The sequence below is a fragment of the Penicillium samsonianum genome (assembly GCF_028829775.1).
Source record: "Penicillium samsonianum strain IBT 33392 chromosome Unknown utg000004l_segment0_segment0, whole genome shotgun sequence".
NCBI lineage: Eukaryota > Fungi > Ascomycota > Eurotiomycetes > Eurotiales > Aspergillaceae > Penicillium > Penicillium samsonianum.
The window spans coordinates 2,933,011-2,952,320 of record NW_026643262.1 but is presented as its reverse complement, the minus strand read 5'-3'; the positions used below and the strand labels follow the sequence as shown (position 1 = coordinate 2,952,320).

General features: G+C 51.3%; 9 protein-coding genes across 9 annotated transcripts; 6 read left to right on the top strand and 3 right to left on the bottom strand.

Moving 5' to 3' along the window:
- Positions 1-368: 368 nt before the first annotated feature.
- N7471_008031 (oxysterol-binding protein related protein OSH3) lies at positions 369-3,299 on the top strand (the record flags this gene model as incomplete). The annotated part of the gene is made up of 2 exons (XM_057280750.1): positions 369-404; positions 453-3,299. The coding sequence occupies 2 exons, from the start codon at positions 369-371 to the stop codon at positions 3,297-3,299; spliced, it is 2,883 nt and encodes a 960-aa protein (XP_057135010.1).
- A 533-nt stretch (positions 3,300-3,832) lies between these two features.
- Positions 3,833-5,456, bottom strand: N7471_008030 (IFRD domain-containing protein; the record flags this gene model as incomplete). The annotated part of the gene is made up of 2 exons (XM_057280749.1): positions 3,833-5,093; positions 5,278-5,456. 2 exons carry the CDS (start codon positions 5,454-5,456, stop codon positions 3,833-3,835), a joined length of 1,440 nt encoding a protein of 479 aa, XP_057135009.1.
- Positions 5,457-6,312: 856 nt separating this feature from the next.
- Positions 6,313-7,744, bottom strand: N7471_008029 (exosome non-catalytic core subunit RRP4; the record flags this gene model as incomplete). Its single annotated transcript, XM_057280748.1, has 2 exons — positions 7,367-7,744; positions 6,313-7,279 (listed from the first exon to the last, which is right to left on the bottom strand). Exons 1-2 carry the CDS (start codon positions 7,576-7,578, stop codon positions 6,313-6,315), a joined length of 1,179 nt encoding a protein of 392 aa, XP_057135008.1. The 5' UTR covers positions 7,579-7,744.
- A 131-nt stretch (positions 7,745-7,875) lies between these two features.
- Positions 7,876-8,994, bottom strand: N7471_008028 (uncharacterized protein; the record flags this gene model as incomplete). Its single annotated transcript, XM_057280747.1, has 3 exons — positions 7,876-8,665; positions 8,722-8,838; positions 8,900-8,994. The coding sequence occupies 3 exons, from the start codon at positions 8,992-8,994 to the stop codon at positions 7,876-7,878; spliced, it is 1,002 nt and encodes a 333-aa protein (XP_057135007.1).
- A 223-nt stretch (positions 8,995-9,217) lies between these two features.
- N7471_008027 (uncharacterized protein) lies at positions 9,218-9,793 on the top strand (the record flags this gene model as incomplete). The annotated part of the gene is made up of 1 exon (XM_057280746.1): positions 9,218-9,793. One exon carries the CDS (start codon positions 9,218-9,220, stop codon positions 9,791-9,793), a length of 576 nt encoding a protein of 191 aa, XP_057135006.1.
- A 68-nt stretch (positions 9,794-9,861) lies between these two features.
- N7471_008026 (Nucleotide-binding alpha-beta plait) lies at positions 9,862-10,326 on the top strand (the record flags this gene model as incomplete). Its single annotated transcript, XM_057280745.1, has 1 exon — positions 9,862-10,326. One exon carries the CDS (start codon positions 9,862-9,864, stop codon positions 10,324-10,326), a length of 465 nt encoding a protein of 154 aa, XP_057135005.1.
- Positions 10,327-11,189: 863 nt separating this feature from the next.
- N7471_008025 (uncharacterized protein) lies at positions 11,190-13,172 on the top strand (the record flags this gene model as incomplete). Its single annotated transcript, XM_057280744.1, has 3 exons — positions 11,190-11,818; positions 11,869-12,423; positions 12,464-13,172. 3 exons carry the CDS (start codon positions 11,190-11,192, stop codon positions 13,170-13,172), a joined length of 1,893 nt encoding a protein of 630 aa, XP_057135004.1.
- Positions 13,173-14,142: 970 nt separating this feature from the next.
- Positions 14,143-16,866, top strand: N7471_008024 (ZZ type zinc finger domain protein; the record flags this gene model as incomplete). The annotated part of the gene is made up of 4 exons (XM_057280743.1): positions 14,143-14,274; positions 14,446-15,322; positions 15,374-15,585; positions 15,640-16,866. The coding sequence occupies 4 exons, from the start codon at positions 14,143-14,145 to the stop codon at positions 16,864-16,866; spliced, it is 2,448 nt and encodes an 815-aa protein (XP_057135003.1).
- A 388-nt stretch (positions 16,867-17,254) lies between these two features.
- On the top strand, positions 17,255-18,811 carry N7471_008023 (serum paraoxonase/arylesterase family protein). Its single transcript, XM_057280742.1, has 2 exons — positions 17,255-17,778; positions 17,853-18,811. Exons 1-2 carry the CDS (start codon positions 17,470-17,472, stop codon positions 18,789-18,791), a joined length of 1,248 nt encoding a protein of 415 aa, XP_057135002.1. The 5' UTR covers positions 17,255-17,469; the 3' UTR covers positions 18,792-18,811.
- Positions 18,812-19,310: the final 499 nt, after the last annotated feature.

Below are 19,310 nucleotides of genomic sequence, written 5' to 3'. Positions count from 1 at the left end.
ATTTCAAGCGATTTGTGGACCTCGGGAGTTACCTAGGTAGAGCCCTGGAGACTGCCCAGGTGTATAGGCTGTATTACGTAGGTATAGACTGCCCAGGTGCCTAGGTGAAAGAGCTGAGACAGAGATCTACCATGTGAACTCATCAGCCTCGGTTTCAACTTGTTTTTCTCTTTTGCCCCCTCTCTGATTTCCTTGTATTTCTTAGTATCCCTCGTATTTCCTTGTTTAATTAAAAGCTCCATTCCCGAATGTTCCTGTGACATCAGTTGTATAGTGTGGCTTATCCCCCCCCCCCCGCATCGCCACGTTCAGCCGCACCGGACCGTGACGGACACATTGTGGTTCCTGCAACCCCTCACTGCGCAATTATGGCGGCCATGGAAGAGCTGGAGATTCACAGCAAGGTAGGGTTTGTTATGAGCAAAAGTCTTGGTCTCAACTAATCTCTCTAGTCGTACTTTGTACGTTGGATCAATGTCAGCGCCAACCACACCATCTCTTGGAGTATTCAACCACACAAGAAGTCCGTCAACTTTGGCATCTTCAAACACCCAGGCCAATCCTCTGCTCTGAGCTCCCATCTTCCTGCCTCCGATTCCCAGAGCACCGATTCCACTGAGAATCTCCCCGCAACGGCGACGACTGCCGGCGCGCGGCAACAACAATCTGCCGTCATCGAGAAGCTAACGGGAATTGGGCTCAAAACAATCAAATGGACGGGCAAGTGTGAAGCAGACAAGATTACCCAGGGGACCTACGATGTGCCGTTCAGCGAAGGAGGCAACTATGCCCTCGTTTTCGATAACACATTCTCCAAACAAATCTCCAAGACCTTGACACTTGTCCTCCTCACCTATCCGACCGGCCTTCAACCACATAGCTCCGCATCGATTGCTACACGATCTCAGCCAGGGGCATCGACAGAATCGCTGCCGCAGCCCAAGACCCGCCGACGAGGCAACAGCCGAGCCACGCTCAACTCGCAGCACGTCGACGTGTCGAACTCAAGTGTTCACACAGGATTGCTGCAGAAGCGGCGACGAAAGCGTCACCAGGGCTGGGCACGCCGGTTCTTTTCTCTGGACTTTACCTCTTGCACGCTGTCATACTATCATGACCGCAACTCGTCCGCGCTGCGAGGCGCGATCCCGCTCTCGCTAGCGGCCGTTGCGACCAACGAAAAGTCCCGTGAGATCTCTATTGATTCCGGCACCGAGATCTGGCATCTGCGCGCCAGTAACGAGCACGAATTTGCTGCATGGAAGGGTGCCCTCGAGAGAGCTTCCTCTAAGGAAGCTTCTAAGGGCGCACACAATGCCGGTCTAGGTGCCCCTCCGGAGCTGCGGCTTTACGCTCCATCGCAGCCCTCCCCGGCGGAGGAGAGTGAATGGACTCGTGCTGAGAGCCTTATCAGCCATCTTTCCGGATCGCGGGATGCGATACGCCGGCTTGCCAAGGATACCGACCCCAAGTATCTTGCCTCGCCTCTCCCAACTCCTGTCAACCGGCCTCGTTCGCGTGGCCGGTCCCCTAGTCCCCAGCGCAGTACTCATGAGACTGCTCCCAGTGAGACGGAGGCCAAGCGGCCGTTCTGGAAGCGCAAGACAAGTGGACAGTCGAATGCCACCGGCAAGCGACCACCGGCCACGACCACGAACTCCAGTTCCTCGCAGCTTGTGGTACCTGCTACTGACGGCAAGGGGAAGCCTGCCAGTGTCACCAGTCACATGGACTGCGTGGATGAGATCCATGACCATTTGATGGCGGTACTGCGCGACCTTGACAATGTGGTCTCTGAGTTCTCCACGCTGATTACCGAGAGCAAGAAGCGACGGCACCCGCCTCAGCCATCTATGGTTCCCCGGCGGAGCATGGAGTCTGACATGTCGCAAGAATTCTTTGATGCGACAGATGGAGGTGGTGACAGGTCTCCCCTCCTGACCATCCATGACAGCGACGACGAAGGGCCCGAAGAGGACCGGCCTGCCTCTGCTGCCGAGGAAGTCGAGGACGACGCACCCTCTGACAGCGACGGTGAATCCGATGCGGCAGCAACTCGCCAGGAAAGCGGCAGCGCATCGGGTTTGTTCCCGGTCAAGCCCAAATCATTGATCCCGCTGCCCCTAGACCCCATAAAACGCCGCGCAAACATCCTCGCCCCGACAGTTCTGCCCCCAAGCTTGATTGGGTTCCTGCGCAAGAACGTCGGAAAGGACTTGTCCACAATCTCGATGCCCGTGTCCGCAAACGAGCCCATGTCTCTCCTGCAACGCGCCGCTGAGGTCCTGGAGTACTCAAATCTGCTTGACCAAGCCACCAAATCCACAGACCCTGTCGAGCGCTTGATGTACGTAACCGCCTTCGCAGTATCCTCCCTCTCGAGCAACCGCGTCCGCGAGCGCTCCATCCGCAAGCCATTCAACCCAATGCTAGGCGAGACCTACGAGCTCGTTCGCGAAGACCGAGGCTTCCGCTTCATCGCAGAGAAAGTCTCACACCGGCCCGTGCAGCTAGCCTACCAAGCCGACAGCAAAGAATGGAGCCTCTCGCAGTCCCCGATGCCCAGCCAGAAATTCTGGGGCAAATCCGCCGAGATCACAACCGAAGGCCGCGTCCGCATTACCCTGCATAGCACCGGCGACCGCTACAGCTGGACGCCTGCAACATCCTTCCTACGCAACATCATCGCAGGCGAGAAATACGTCGAGCCTGTCGGCGAGCTAGCCGTCACAAACGAGTCCACTGGCCACCGTTCCATCTCAACCTTCAAAGCTGGCGGCATGTTCTCGGGCCGCAGCGAGGAAGTATCCACCCGCGCCGTCGACGCAAACAACAACCCCGTACCCCTCGGCTTATCCGGCACCTGGCCCTCCTCGCTGACTCTCACCCGCGACGGTAACCCCACCGGTAACACTATCTGGACTGCCGGCTCGCTCGTCCCCTCCGCGCCAAAACACTACGGTCTCACGTCCTTTGCGGCCGCGCTGAATGAAATCACCTCGATTGAGGATAAGCATTTACCTGTCACGGACTCCCGTCTGCGTCCTGACCAGCGCGCGCTGGAAAACGGTGACCTCGACCACGCGGAGGAGATTAAGGTGCAGCTTGAGGAGGGACAACGTGCGCGCAGACGCGAGATGGAAAATGCTGGGGAGAGTTGGATTCCGCGCTGGTTTACGCGGATTAGTGATGACTCTGATGGGGAGGTTGCTTGGCGGCTTAAGGGTGGGAAGGATGGGTATTGGGAGGAGAGGGCTAGGGGGAGCTGGTCTGATGTTGTGCCTGTGTTTGAGGATTAGAGGGTTAGACTGGATGGTTATGGATGTTGGTTAGCCTTTTTTTGGGTTGTTTCGTTGGTTATATTTTATTAGACATGCAAGAGCAAGACTATAAAGGAGAGATGGGGCTTCGCCCTGTGGGCGAGTTGTTTTGGGCAGGACCTTCTTCACTCATATAAAGATAAATATGAACTCTTTCTTCCTTGGATCTATTGTTCTCCTGAACGGTTTGTTGGATATCATAAGAATGCTCAATGCGCAGTGAGTGTCATTTCGTTAGGTACGAAGTTCCGAGTAACTATTGAATCATGAAAAACAAGTCAAGTGGATAGAGACAAAAAAAAAACATAAAAGCAGAAACATCAAGGAAAAGAATCTGAAAACAAAGGCCATAAACCGAGGCTTATGCGAAACTGAAATCCTCCATGTGACACAAAACCCTAAGCTGTCATATCCCATGTCGATAATTGAAAGACCGAAGAGCATCTGATTCCTCCCTTTATCCATCATTCCATTCCTAAACCATCACCGATGTGAGCATGCGAGGTACTTATTTACTCTTCCTCATCGTCGGATTGGTGAGTAGTCCAGCGACGCGAGTTGCGCATCTTGGCTGCCTTGCGTGCACCTTGGCGATCCACCGAGCCGTGACCCTGGTTTGCCATGCGCATCATGACCGGAAGACTGTTGAGAACGGAGCGGTTGCCCTGGAAATAGTGTTCGGAAAAGCCGCCCTGCAGGATGCGGCGCAAAGCAGTGAGTCGCACCCACTTCCACCAACGGTCGATAGTCATGACTCCGTGGCGGCCGATCTTGACGGTGAGAGTGCTGCCATAGTGGCGGTTGGTGTTCTGGTCGATGGCGGTGTTGTAGCGAGGACCGCGGCGTGGGTTCTCGACAGTGGTGAGGATCGAGGCAAAGTTGCTGTGGAGTGACTTCTTGTCGCGCTTGCTGATCTGCTTGCCGTGAATGGTGGCCAGGTTCTTAAGTTGGCTCTCTAGCTCGGGAGTGTTGTGGTAGGCGTTGTATCGTTTCACGAGCTTGGGACCAGATGTGGGATCGTTGTCATGCTCATGCTCGTCGCTGCCGTCGTTTGAATCTGCGCTCTCCTCTTCTTCGTCATCATCCTCTTGGGGACTGTAGCTCTTCTCATAGAGTAGGGCGATGTTCTCGCCTGCTGCGATCTGCACGTTGGAATCAGAGCTGTCGAGCTGATCCATGAAGATCTGGACTGCTTCTTCGCTTTCTTCCTCAAAATCATCGACTTCGGTGGCGAGGAATCCCCATTGCTGGAGCGCGGCGGTCACAATGGTGGGGTCGTCTGTGGCATCGATGGATTGGCCGTCAGAGGCGATGATATCCAAGAGGAAACCCATCTGCTCAAGGATGCCATCTTCACCGGCACCTCCGAAGATAGTACATGCCCCGAGGCAGTGAATAGCGGCCGTCTTGATAAGAGGGGAGGCAGAGTCACGGATGGTGCGGGTGAGCAAGGGCTCGGTGTTTTCGTAGACGGTGTTGTCGAAAGCTGAAATGACGAGCAATTCGATGGCGCGCAAGCCAAGGGTTGCTTCGCGCACACTGATCTCGGTGCGCACGCTTCGCTCAAATGCCGCCAGTAGGTCTGGAATGGCGCCGTGAATTTCTTCCACTGTGTAGTGATATTTGGTCAGGCGGCAGAATGCTTGCAGGGCCTCCTCGCGGCCTTGGACACTGCTGCGCTTGCGATCGAGAATTTCTTGAATACGCTCGCCGAGTTCTTGTTCCCAATCGGGATTATCTTGTTCGGGGTTCTCATCGTCGAGAGATCCGATACTATCCCAATTTGGTTAGTGCCTTGATCGTAAAACTTGCCGACATCATTGGTGACATCATCCCGCCACGGGAGTGGGGACCATGTGAAGATACAAAAAAAAAGAAAAAGAAAAAAGAAAAAGAAAAAAAGAAAAAGAAAAAAAAAGGATGAAAGCACGAAAAGACGAAAAATGCAAGGAATTACCTCATAGATGTCTCATCAGAGAGGAATCCCGAGTCTTCTTCGTCCGAAGGAGCTCTGCTGGCATTGCGGGAGGTCTGCTTCGAACCGGCGGGGGAGTTGGTGCGGGATGCTTCACGGGATGCTGCCTTGCGCGAGACAGTCTTGCCGCTCTCGAAGATCTGGCGACGTAGATCGGGCATTTTTGACTATGAGATGATAGGAAAGAAAGTCTTTGGGAAAAAAAAGATGGAGTAGATTGGGAAACCCAGTAGTAAGTAGAAAGGGTCAAGCCAAGAAAAGGTGTTTTTAACCTATGGGTACTGAACAATAGTCGAGAATTAAAAGAGAAATAAGTAAGTAATTGGGCATGTTCTCAAAAGATTCGAGTATAGTGAGAAGAAAGAGAAAAGAAGAGCGAAGAAGAACAAAAAGAGAACAATAGAATCTTAAACCATTGACTCGTGACTCTGCGTATGTAAGCCTATCAGATGCCTTCTTTTACAATTTGTTCAGACATTCCACCAATCAGATATCTATTGATGCTATTGATGCTATTGATGCTATTGTTCTGGTTATTATTCTAGCTATTGTTCTAGCTATTATGCAGATTACCCCTCGGATTATTATTCTGGCTATTGTTCTGTTCTATTGACTGGACTACAATGTTCCAGCTATTCCTCTTCGAGAACACTATTCATCGTCATTGTTCACCAACGTATGAGTCTGCCGATGTAAGGTCATACGTTTCTTACAAAATACAGCTACCTGGTTGGGCAGATCTGATCCCCCGGGGCCCCTGATCATTGGCTTATATTGGTCCACTTACGGCAGAGGTTTCCACTTCCAAGGTTGTGAAGCCATGACACATCAGTATACTACAAGACCTGTGGACCGAATCCTTGGATCTACATATGGAGTAGACAGGTTTATATAGTAAATATCAGACGGTGGTTTGGACATGGACTTTGACATTACGTCTGCTAAGTGTTAAGTGTTCCCTTTTATCCTTGTTTGAGGGGTATCATTATCATACATCCGAGCAGTTAGAGTAGCCTGTTACAGCTGTTGCTTCACCAACTCGAGGATTTGTTGGGCCTTGGCGCCCTCTAGATACTCGCGACCTTCCTGTCGCCATTCATCTTCCTCGTCTTCATCGTCCCCGATCTCCAAATCCACCTGCAGACTAGCATGGTAGGCACCCATAACTGTCTCTTCATCCACACGCACTCCGTTCTGTACCAAAACTCGAATACACTGTGCCAATCGTGCAATCTCCCGACGGGTCTGTGGTGGGATATCGTCGTTCTGGCTAGAGTAGATTGTACTCGACACCATCTCTTCCATGCGCGTAATGGAGACATTCTCCGTAGTCGAGGATGTGGCATCTGCCCCATCGGAATGCTTGGAGATAAAGATGTACCCATTCACTCCAAGGATAATATTCACCTCACCACCACCATTGGCAGCGGTAACCGTCCACACCTGTCGGCGAGACCGTACCACACCGCCAGTACCAGAACCTCCAGGAGCAGCCAAAGCGCTGCCTGAAGCCGAATTACCAGCCCCAACTCCGCCTTTAACGCTAGAGCTAGTCGCTGCGCTGCCTCCGGTTCCTGTAACGGCAAGGAACACGCCATTGCGCAGCTTCCCGTACTTCAAGGAACGTGTGTGTAGTGACGCCGACCCATCCTGGTGCACGCTCTGCACTTCGGCAACTACAAGATCGCCTTCGCTGAAAAATGTCCGGATTTGGAGCTCGTCGGCGCTTGTTCGCCGACGCAGAATACCGCCGGGCAGGTTGATTGCGGAAAGAGGGAGCTGGGCTAGTAGCGGCGCGGCGACGTCAACCTTCCACCGTCGTGATTGCACTTCGACAATGCGGCCAACGACGAGATCTCCAATCTCGGGGGTATAGCGGGCGCGTAGAGGGTGGACAGAGAGTAGCTTATTTGTCTTTTGAACTGTGCCGGCAACGGTGGCAATGATAGATGTCGAGAGCGGGTTCATATAGGTGCCGTGACCTCTGTAGATTGTTAGTGTTTGAAAAAAAAAGAAAAATGACGATATGAGCCCCGCGATTTTTTTGCGCGGTCTTCAAGGTTGCACCAACCTCATCCATTGCGGATCATCTGTGACCACTTCTCCTGGTGTGACAATTCCTGTGCCAATATTCGAGTTTCCTTGTAAACGGGGTCGCTTGTGAGGCCGAGAGATACCAGTCATTTCGACGTCCTCCTCGGAGTCCATGGAAATGTCGTCATCTGAGTCGGCTTCGTAGGGACGAGAGTCCTCTACTACCGGGGGAAGAATAGTAATTGCCATTGCAGAGGGTGTTGTCTGCGATCGATTGCGGTTGACTTCAAAATGGGAGTGGAGGTCCAGATGGGAGAAGAAAATCCAGGTCACGTGATATCTCCACTATAGCCATGGACTTGGACTGTAAAGGAAGAGAAAGTACATTAGATTGGAATTACCTAGATATCTCATGGAGACTACATATTCATGTGACTATATTTTGAATTAACAATGCTAATGATCCGTCATCTCATTGGAAGCCAGTGAATCAATCCAACGCCAGTATTAATACACAAAATGAATTCCCTTTATAAATCCAACTGCTCAAGGCTTTTTGACCACTTTGCTTGGGTTGGAAGTGGGCTCTTCCTTCTTCTTTTTTGACCGGCTGCTGCCACCCTTGGGTCTATAACCAGTGTCCTCTTCACGCTTGCGCTTGTTCTTGGGAGTAGGCTGGGCCTCTGTCCCATCCTCATCATACATATCCTCATCTTTGCGCTGAGCTGGCGCTCGCTTGGAAGATCGCTGATTGGAAGGGCGTGATGCAGACTTTTCAGAAGCAATCTCATTATCCTGGAGAGTCTGGGGCTGGTTGCGACGCAGCCAATTGTATACCGATGCGGGATTCCGCATGGTAAGATCACGCTCACGCTCCGCAAAGGTGGGACGATCTGGAATGCGTGCGAGCTGCGTAGCAGCTGCCTCATCACCTAGCTTGGCGTCCAAGGCAAGGTAGTACTCAGTCTCGTGCTCGGGCGTAAAGTATCCAAGTTTGCGTTCAGTATCATTATCGGGCTTCTTTTCAACAGTGTCCGGAGTGATATGATGGGTCTGTGATAGGGAACTATACTGCTGGGCTGGTGCAAACGCCTTGTTTCGTTTGATGTTATCTTCAATCATACGATAAGCACCTGCGTCAATGCTACCAGCAGCCAAGCCAGCTTTAGCTTCCTTCCATGCTTGTTTTGCTAGTGTTGCATCGTTGATCAAAGGTACAATTTCCTGCTCTGGTGTTGGCAGCAAGGGAGGGTCGGTTGGCATGCTCAGATCGAATCGCACATCGGGGGAAACATGTAGGCTTTCGTTGAACTCGAGGAGAACCTCCAGCAATTGACTAGAACCGAGGAATTAGGAATCATTCATACAGGGGGGGATTTGTGAGTCCCATACTCGTTTTGCTCCTGAATGCGCTTGGATAGGTCATCTATGCGCAATTCTTCCCGGATCAAACTCTCATTCTCTCGAGCTCCTAGCTCGAACCTGACTTTCAGTTTGGCATATTTCTTCCTGGAGAGAAAAGAGAAGAGAAGTCAGCATTATCCGATGGGCTGATTGTGAGGGCTCGTACTTGAAAGACCGGACTGATTGCTTTGCAGGAGCCGGTGCAGTAGTTGGTGCATTTGGCAAATTTTCAGTAAAACGGTTGTCGTTTGGTTCTGCCATGGTGTTATGGCAGAAAGAAGTTCAGAAGAGATGAAGGGGATGTGGTCACCCTGCGCGTTCGCGCCAAGAAGCCGATCCGGCTGCGTGGGAGGCGGGTCCTGGCCGCCGTAAAAAAAATTAAATTATTGCTAGTCTGATTTCCTGCGAACCAGAAACAATCTCAGACTTCTGATAGATTGACTATTATTATAGTGCTCGTCACACCATTTACATATTTCACACCATGTCGGAACTCACCGAAGTCAGTCAAAAGAAGCGCAAGCTGCAGGACGGTCCTGAGCTCGAAATCGATGTCTCTGCACCCGAGCCAGTCTCAAAAAAGGCCCTTCGCAAAGCGAAAAAGAACAAAGGAGGCGATGCGGGGGATGATGAAAAACCCAAGTCCAGCAAGTCCAGCAAACCCGAACCCAAAGAAGCTGAAACAGAGGGGAAGCGGTCCCAATATGGTATCTGGATTGGAAACCTATCGTTCGCAGTGACCAGAGATGAGCTGCGCATGTTCTTCACCGTCAACTCTGACATCTCCGAGTCGGATATCACTCGAATTCATCTCCCCAAAGGCCCCGAAAGATTTGGGAGGTCGCAGAACAGAGGTTTTGCTTACGTCGACTTTACCGACAAGAAGTCTTTGCAAGAAGCAATTGGCCTAAGCGAGCAACTCATGACCGGCCGCCGCGTGCTCATCAAAGATGCAAACAACTATGAAGGTCGCCCTGAGAAATCCGAAACCCAAGAGAATGCTGCGGGTGCAGCCAAATCTGGCCACCCCCCTCCAAGCGAATCTTCGTCGGCAACCTGAGCTTCGATGTGACCAAGGAAAACCTCGAGGAAAACTTCGGCAAATGCGGGACTGTTACCAACGTGCATATGGCGACTTTCCAAGACACAGGAAAATGCAAGGGTTATGCGTGGGTGGAATTTGAAGAACTCGCTGCCGCAGAAGCAGCGGTGAGAGGATTCATGTTGATCAAGGAGGATGATGAGGAAGAGGATTCCTCTGATAGTGATTCCGACTCGGCCTCTGAGAAGAAGAAGAAGTCGAAGAAGCTAAAGCCCCGTATGCAAAGGGTTTGGGTGAACCAGCTCATGGGTCGCCGTATGCGAATGGAGTTTGCCGAAGATGCGTCTACACGATACAAGAAGCGCTTCGGAAAGGATGCCGAGAAGAAGGATGAACCCGCTATCACCGAAGTCGATGGCGAATCACGAGAAAGACCCCGACACAAGAAGAGACGTGAATCCATCGATGAGTCTCGCTACTCCAAGGAAACCGTCCAGAAGCTCAGTGGTGCCATTGTCGAGGGCCAAGGTCAGAAGACCACGTTTGACTAAGTTTTTCATCTGCTGTTCGTGGATTATCATCTGCGGTCTTTCTACAGGACCATTCAATCATCTCATACACAAATGTATCAGCGAAATTCTGATACCTGTCAATGATCTGCCTGCAATCGAGGTGGAATTGGGATCACACTCCGACCGCGGTCTACCCTGTGACTCAAGCGGGACCTTTGGGTCATAATTTTCAATATTTGTACGATCTCTCAGATATCCATGATCATCGAGTCCACTACTCGGTGGCACAGCTTTCAGTGGAATGCGCAAGAAAATGCATGTATACTTCCGGATATCACAACATCCGGCCTGCATACTAGGGCACAACCTCGAATTTACCAAAAATCAAGCAAAAATTTCCATACCTCAATATTTTTATATTCAAGCCTTCTGTAGTTGTCAATATTTAGTTCGCCAGACACTAACCAAATCAAGTAACTTTGGAAAAACAATTCTAGGCCCAATCCTGGCAGAAACTGCCTCACCGCCTGGACTAGGCCCGATCAGGCCTGACGTCTCTCGCGATGTCATGCCCTTCCTCTGCACTCGAGTCTCTCTGAACTTCTCATCTCTCTTGGGCTGCATATCCTTTCTTCTCCCCCCCTTGCTCTTTCTCTTCTTTCTCTTCACTTTGGTTATTCTTCTTGCACAAGGTGTCTTTTTGTTTCTTCTAGCCTATCTTAGTATTTTGATCTTTCTTGATTTCATTTGCTGTTCCACCGGTTTATCGTCCTTCTACGCCCACTGTCCTCACCATACTCCGTTCTCTAAGCCAAATCGGTCCCGATAACCACTCAGTCAAGCGTGTGTCAACAGGGAACATTCAAGCCACCCCCAAGTAATTAATCCCTTGTGTCTCCAACATGGCTCATCTTCGACGTCATATCGGGGCCAGCCGCAGAAAGAGAAGGGAGGAAGATGGTGAAGAAGAGGGTTCAATGGCTGGGGACATGGGAGATGATTCGTTGAGTGAAGGCTCAGCCGACAGCCACCAAGAGGACGAAGATGCAGACGGAGAAGTCAGTGAAGAGAGCGAGGACGAGGTTTCTACGTTGGATAAGGTGGGCAAGGTCAATGGTCGTGGGGTGGAAAAATCTACACGGAACAGCTCTGCACGGAACAGCTCTGCATCGCCCGAAAAACGAGGACTCAAGACAACAGTCTCAGATACAGAGGCAATGTTCAACGGCCTGAAGGTCTCAGACGGTGCGGGCGACGCTGCGGAGGTTCATTTCGACGATCTGAAGGAACAACTGGAGCCTCACGCTGGAAGAACGCCTTCCGCCCCTCCAACCGAACCAAGTCGAAACAATTTGGCTTCCAGAAAGCGCCGCGAGAATGACAAGTATGTCAAGGAACGAGAGCAGAACCCAGCCTTCGTCCCTACTCGCGGCAGCTTTTTCCTCCATGACAAACGATCCACAGACAACGGTCACCGACTCAAGAGCAAGTCTCGTCCCTACGGCCTGATCGTAGACGGCAGCTCTCGCAGGTATGTTATGTTCCATTCCATCCCGACTCCTGTTTCCTAACACGATTCAGGTCTTCCAAGCCCGATGCCAGCGGAGGGCAGTGGGCACACGATCTCCACGATACCGTGGCTGGCGAGGATCGACCTGCAGCAAAGCGCCCAACACCATCCGCGATGCCTAATCCTGGTGCATCCGTCCCCACCGCTCCGAGATCTTCCCCACCCAACCGGTCCTTCTCTAGCACGACGTTGATTGGGAACGTACCTGTCGTTGTTTCCTTGCCCGGTATGGCCAACCCAATTCATTTCTCTTCTGTGCCCAAGAGACTCCACACCCGGCTACCTCAACATCGACCCCCCTTGCGACGCGACAAGCCGGTACGAATCTCTCTTCCCAACCAGCCGCCCCGATACATATTCCCCTCGGTTGAACGTTCCTTTATCTTCATCCCCCGCGCGTTGCGGCCGAACCAAGTCTCTCGTGGTCGAGGTGGTCGTGGTGGCGGCTGGTATAGTGGACGACGTCCCAGCTACTACCCTAACTCCTCTTACACGCCGAGCGTTGTCAGCCGTCGATCTTCGTTTGGCATGCCACCCTCTCAGGATGGGTGGCCATCACCTGCTGGGTCTGTGTACTCCAGACCCATAATCCCCACCGACCCTAAGCCCGTTGTCCGCCTTCCCCCCTCCTCCTCGTCCTCCTGTAGGGATCCCACCATATGGGCCTGTGATGTCCATGTCCCTTCCTCACCCGGCCTATCGCGAAAGCCGCCCCGCCCCGATCCCCATGCACCAACCTCGTCCTCAGAAGACGGTCTCTGTTGCGGACATTGAAAGTCCGGCGACTTTCCCGTTCGCTTTCAACCCGCCTCAGCCCCAGCATGAGCAGCCCTTCCACCATCAGGTCCCTGTTCCAACCCATGGCCCACCCAGCCAGCCTTCGGCCACTCCGCTTTCCCAGATTCCGGAGCGGGCGATTCACGCACCGCCCTTCCAACCTTACAATTACCATCAGCCTGGCTTCTACCCTCCGAGCCATCCTTCAGGCGGCATGTATTACCCGCCTTCGGGACCCGATTACGCGGGTTACAATGGACCCGTTGGGCCCGGGCCCTCTGTGCCAAACTTCCCGGGCCAGCAAGCGATGCCCTATTTAGCTGGGGAGCAGCCCCCTCCACCGGGTACTGTTGCTCATGAGTCTGGTGGCACCGTCTACTTTTACGATGCCAATCATATGTACGGAGGTCCCGCACCAGGACCAGGACCAGGACCAGGATCTGGGCCTGGGGGTGTGGTTGGCATGGGTGGGATGATGACGCCGCCAGGCACGACCTTCTACTACGCTCAACAATCCGGTCAATATTATGGGCAGTGATGAATGACATAGGTTGGTTTTAATTTTTTGCTCCTCTTCTCTTTTTTTTGGATTTCACAAACATCTTCAATTTCCATCAATTCTCTCTTTGTTCTCAATTCTGTCTCAATTCTCTCTTAATTTTCTATCGGCTCTCTCTGGGATCTACAGGGGTCTTTGGTTCATTTTGCTTTTTCTTTTTTCTTCTTTTTCAATCTGCATCCACACATTCTCTAGCCAAGTTTTGCCTCTTTTTTTCCTAATTTTTGTCCTAGTTCTTGATTCATTTTGGCCCTTCTGGATTTTGATGCATTTGAGCGTTTTTCCCTCCGCAACTTTCCCCACATTGTCCTTCCGAGGTTGGGCTCCGGGGTGAATCAGGTATTGATTCTAGCCCTCAGCCCTTGTCAGCACTTCCAAACCCCCTCAATCCCCTCAACTCTCCTCCAATCGGGCGATCGAATCCCCGTCTCTGCATTCATGCATGACATCATATTTCGCTGTTTTCTATTTGATGATCTTGTGTACTCCCTCTCGAGGGTGTACTTATGAAGACGAATTAAAAAAAAGCAATACTGTAACTAATTCGTTAAGTCCATTAAGTCCATGGTCAGACACTCCAGACAGTCGACGTAGCTCTTGGTAGTTCTTGGCATTCCCCCGGAACACGTCATATTCTTATGTAATGCATGAAAGGGAAATCACTCACCGCCTTCCTTCTCAGTTCGCAGCAGCTGACCGTTCTCTCCGCTTTTTCCCTTCAATTCGACGGCTTCTTGTACAACTCCCCTCTTATTTTCCTTGACTCTCCTCTGCTTCTTTTTCTTTTCCCTCTTCATCATAATCATCATCATATTATCTTCCAGCATTTATATCCTACTCGTAACTCAGTTCTCTTTTTGTCCTTTCCCATCCATCACCCCTAGTACCCCAGGGCTGCTGCCTTATCTCAAAGGTGTATATCCACCCTTTGACTTTCACATCATCTACGATGACAACCCCATCTACTACTTCTCATTCGGGTCCAGAGCATCTGGTTACTGTCAAAGTACTCTATAATGACAGTAACCGTCGCTTCAAAATACCTCTCAAGGAGCTGAAGCCCCAGGTGTTTCCCCAGATGGTAAGTCTCCACTCAAGCTCCGGATCTGTAGTCCGACTCCATTCCTTATCTTCAGCGATCATCAGATCAAGCTTTGTATCTTACAAATATTTTGTTCCAAACTTAAACAAAAGAATACGCATTGGTTTTATTTTTTTTTTCCCGCAAACTGACTTGATGGTTTTGGTTTAGCTTACCAGATTGCTCGGGGTTCCGGCGGATGTCAACGTCATCCTTGAACGCTATTCCGACAGTGCTGGTTCTTACGTTCGCTTAGACTGTGACAACATCGCAGTCTACAAACAACTCTACCGGGCTGCGAAGGCCAAGTCCAAGCTCCGTATCAAGGTTACTACTCTTACTTCCCAAAACACATCCGCATCAACACCAGTACCATCAGAACCCACTGTGCCTTTGGAGTCAACCAACCACACTCGTCACAGTTATCTCGAAACGGTCCTGAGCCCTCTAGCACCTCCCAGTACCTTCCCTCTCATCGACTCGGTCCAAGTTCCTCATCTCACCGGTGAGAAAGAGTTGCCTCTTGGTCAACCTCGCTACCGCACCTTCGAGATGGACCAAGAAAAGCATCAGTTCCCGGTCATCTCCCACACCTCGGGCAACGGGATGTTCTGCATTGACTGCAATCACTGTGGTCGGTCTATTGCAAATGCGCATTATCACTGCAGCATTTGTGAGAACGGGGACTATGACTTGTGCCTACAGTGTGTCGGTGCTGGCGCATCTTGCCGCGGCGAAGATCACTGGTTGATCAAAAGGACCGTCAAGGACGGTGTCGTCACAAACAGTACTACCGAGACTATTGCTCCTCGTGATCAATCAGCACTGGAGATCAACCCCATGCTGCCTACTCAGATTCAGCGCGAAGTGATCACCAAGCCGGTGGTCCACATCCCTGAGTCGGTCACTGAGTCAGTCCTTGAGTCGGTTCAAGAGTCAGTTCCAGAGTCGGTCCAAGAGTCAATCCCAGAGCCAGTGGCCCCATCGGCTTGTTTGGATGCAGCCATTCAGGACGATGACAAGCCAATGTGCAATGGATGCTGTCGTGGTAAGTTTTCTCTCACTTTCCTTTCTCTCTTCTCTTGCTTACAACACACAGAAGCCGACGAAAGCAATCTTGTCCGCTGCAATGACTGCGAGGACTATGATCTTTGCCTTCGCTGCCTGCTCCGAAATAAGCATGGACACCACCCCGGCCACACCTTCCACCTTGGATCGGACCGGAACTTCTGCTTGAAGAATCTGATCACCTCTCGCTGCCTTCCTGGTCGGCAATTCCGACATGCCGCTGTCTGTGACGGCTGTGACAAGGTATTTACTCGCCCATCCAACTCACTTGGGAGGCACTCGGCTAATCTTTGCTAGCGCATCGTTGGTGTTCGTCACAAGTGCCTGGCCTGCCCCGATTGGGACTTCTGCCCCGATTGCATCTTGACTGCTTCTGAGAACCACCCTGGTCATCGATTCGTGCAGGTTTACGATTCTATCGGTGAACCTGCTCGTGAGCATGAAATCCACTATGGCATCTTCTGTGATGGTCCACTGTGCAAGAACAAACCTGCCCAAAGTTACATCAACGGAGCTCGCTACAAGTGCGCTGTCTGTGATGACACCGACTTCTGTGCGAGCTGCGAGGCCCTCCCGACCGACCACCACAACCGCACTCATCCGCTGGTCAAGTTCAACACTCCGGTCCGCAATGTGACTGTGAATACCTTGGGCGACGACGGCTCGAGTGGACCAGTTGCCCTGGGTGACCAGCTTCATGCCCCCGCTCGGCCCATTGACCAGGCCGAGATTGAGGAGCAGAAACCCGTCGAGGTGGATGCTAGCAAGCCTGTGGAAAAGGTCGAGCCTCAGCCATTCATGAGCAAGACCATCTCCGAGACCGATAGCTCTGTTATGTCGGACTACAAGGCATTCTTTATCCGTGATACTATTACCGACGGTACAAAGATGGCCCCCAACACCATGTTCCGCCAGACCTGGACTCTCTACAACCCTGGTCCTGCAGCATGGCCCGTTGGCTGTGATGTGCGCTTTGTCGGTGGAGACAAGATGTTCAACGTCGATGTCTGCCACCCATCTAGCGTCGAGTCTATTCGCTCGGCCATGGAAAGCAACAAATTGTTTGCCCCTGTGGAGCCTGGTGAGAGTGCCGACTTTACTGTCAATCTTCGCTCCCCTCAGCACGATGGCCCTGCTATCTCCTACTGGCGTCTGAAACTCCCTAACGGTGTGGCCATTGGCCATCGTCTGTGGTGCGATGTTGAGGTGCAGACCGCTTCTGTGGAAGAAGCTGACACCACCGAGACATACCCTGCCGTGTCTGAAATTGCCGGCAGTGGCATGATCTTCCCCAAGCTGGAGAAGGAATCTCCGGAGTCAAGCACCCACGAAGCCGAGGCTCCTGCGCCCCAGGCACCGACCTTGTCGAATTCTTCGGAAGTGGATGTTCTAGAAGACGTCGAGAGCCTGACTCTGGACGATGCCTCTACTGACGCCGACACTGGCTTCCTGACTGACGAAGAATATGACGTTCTTGACGCCAGTGATCAGGAATATCTTGAAGCCAAGCAGTCCGCAAACTGAAAAATGTTTGGAGGAAAATCATCACGACACGATATGGGATTGGGAATTTGCACAAGTGCACTCTTTTTATTTATTTTTCTCTTTTCTTTCGGACTTTGCCGCAGAGGTCTAGTCACTCCAAGCATGACTAGACTTAATCAGAGTGATTTTTTGGCCTACGAAAACAGACAAAGAAAAAAAAGAGTTGCATCATTTTTGCCTAGGATAGTTTAATGCACTTTTGCTGTTTTGTGGTTGTTTACTGTAGTGATTTGGACAGAACATGTTCTTCTCCAGGGCTTGTTCATTCCTCACTCGATAGCATCTTCGCGCTAATCCCATTTAGGGGTCATATAAGCATAATTTTAACCATGGAAATCTTCCAACCTTCAAAGGCTGTACCTCCCGAGTCAAATATTATACAATCTGGAATATGTTACATTCCAGGGGTTCAGGATCAGAAATAGCAACAAAAGTTGCTGATCTCTCAGAGATTCCCGAGAATACTTCCCGAGGTCCAATTTAGTGAGGGGCTGGAATGGATATGCCCTTAAATATGGACCTTTTCACCCTTTCAATCCATACTTTGCTTCATATATTCATTCGCAATTGACACTGAATAGAATGGGATTCGGCACCGTAATCAGCCTCGGCCTCGTTGCTCTGGTCGCCTTTCTGGCTGGCCCAATAACCCATTTCGTGCATATTACAGGATTCTTTCTTACTCCCAATTCGACAGTGCTAGGTCAAGGCCAAGGCCCAATCCACATCGAAGACACCATCCACTGCGAGGATGTGCACCACTACCGCCCGGCAAACCTGCTGTTCACTGCCTGCGAGGACAACAAGAGCACGCGGTTTAGCTGGTTCCCGCCGCTAGGTAGCTTGCTGCCACTCACGGCCCAAGGATCTATCCATGTCGTGGATCCCAAGGTGAGTTTGTTCTGGGGCAAAAACATCGAAAGCGAAAACCCAAAAAAATCTCAAAAAACTAATCCCAAACATAGACTATGAAATCAACTCGTCTGGCATTCGAGAACTTCCAAGGCCCCTTCGTGACACATGGAATTGATGTCATTGAGGATCCCGAGCAGTCAGACGCAGTCTACATCTATGCCGTCAACCATTTGCCCAACCCCGCACACTTTGAAGCCGGCGAGCCCAAAGACGTCCCCAAAGCCCAGTCTCAAATCGAGCTCTTCCATCACGTCCTAAACTCCGATTCCGTCCGACATGTGCGCTCAATCAACCACCCGCTCATCAAAACCCCTAACGACATCTACGCGGTCAGCCCGGTCTCCTTCTACGTCACCAACGACCACTTCTACCGCGATGGTCCCATGCGGCTGCTCGAAGACGTCTGGTCCCCAGCCAAGTGGTCCGACATCATCCACGTGCAGATCGCCGACCTAGCAAGCAAAGACTCCCCCATCGAAGCCTCCGTCGCGCTGACAGGTCTATGGAACAACAATGGTCTCGGACATGGCCGCACCGACAACGAAGTCGTCATTTCCAGCGCTATGGGCGGCGAGATCTTCCTCGCAACCCGGCACGAGTCAAATCACTCTATCACGATCGATACCTCGATTTCCTTTGCCAGTTCTCTCGCGGATAACCCGTCCTACTACGATGATCCATACCGCACCGACTCCCATGATGCGAGCGGATACCTGGTAGCCGGTGTTTCGCAGGCTATTCACTTGTTGGCTAATGCTCATGATCCGAATGCTAAGGATGCTGTCCAGGTGTGGTATACGACTCTCGATTCGCGTACTGGGGTCTGGGAGAAGAAGGTGCTGTTTGAGGATGATGGGTCCAGGCTTCGGACTGCGAGTGCGGCTGTTTTGGTGCCCATTGAGCCTAAGGTTGGTGGTAAGAAGCTTGCGTGGCTCTTTGCTACTGGGTTTATGTCGGAGAGTATGGTTGCTGTACAGGTTGAGCTGTAGATTAGAATTGTAGATATTAGATGGAAATCATTCAAATAACAAAGAATGGTGTTTGTTCTTTGCCCCGGCCTTTTCTATAAATTCCAACCACTGCCCCTCTCCATCTCATCTCATGCTATCAAACGCTTTATTCCCTCAAATTCCCAACTCACCTTTCCAAATCTTCAACTCTTACCATTCTGCTTTCCAAGTATATATGTCTCGAGAGGTCTTGAATCCGAGCCTATTACTGCTTGTCTGTTTGGCTCATTATATTTGATATTTGATATTTAAAGGAGCCTTCCCTTTGAACTCGTTCATTTTCTCCTCTATAGGCCACAGCCATCAAAACTACTATTACCACTGCATCATTCCACATTTTCAACAAAAGCTTGCGATGCTAATGCCGGGGAGTTGTGTGGGCATATTTTCATACCCACAATAGAACGCAGAGACCACTATGCTGGGTGTCGTGTAGGGAGGTTTCCGAGATAATTAGTTGAAGAAGTAGTAATCTCCACGAGTCATTATCAGAGGTCC

What these genes read in the sequence shown, in the direction of transcription:
- N7471_008023 (XM_057280742.1), top strand. Translation starts at nt 17,470, where the DNA reads ATGGGATTCGGCACCGTAATCAGCCTCGGCCTCGTTGCTCTGGTCGCC. An exon ending in TCCATGTCGTGGATCCCAAG is followed by an intron (nt 17,779 to 17,852) that starts GTGAGTTTGTTC and finishes TCCCAAACATAG; the next exon opens with ACTATGAAATCAACTCGTCT.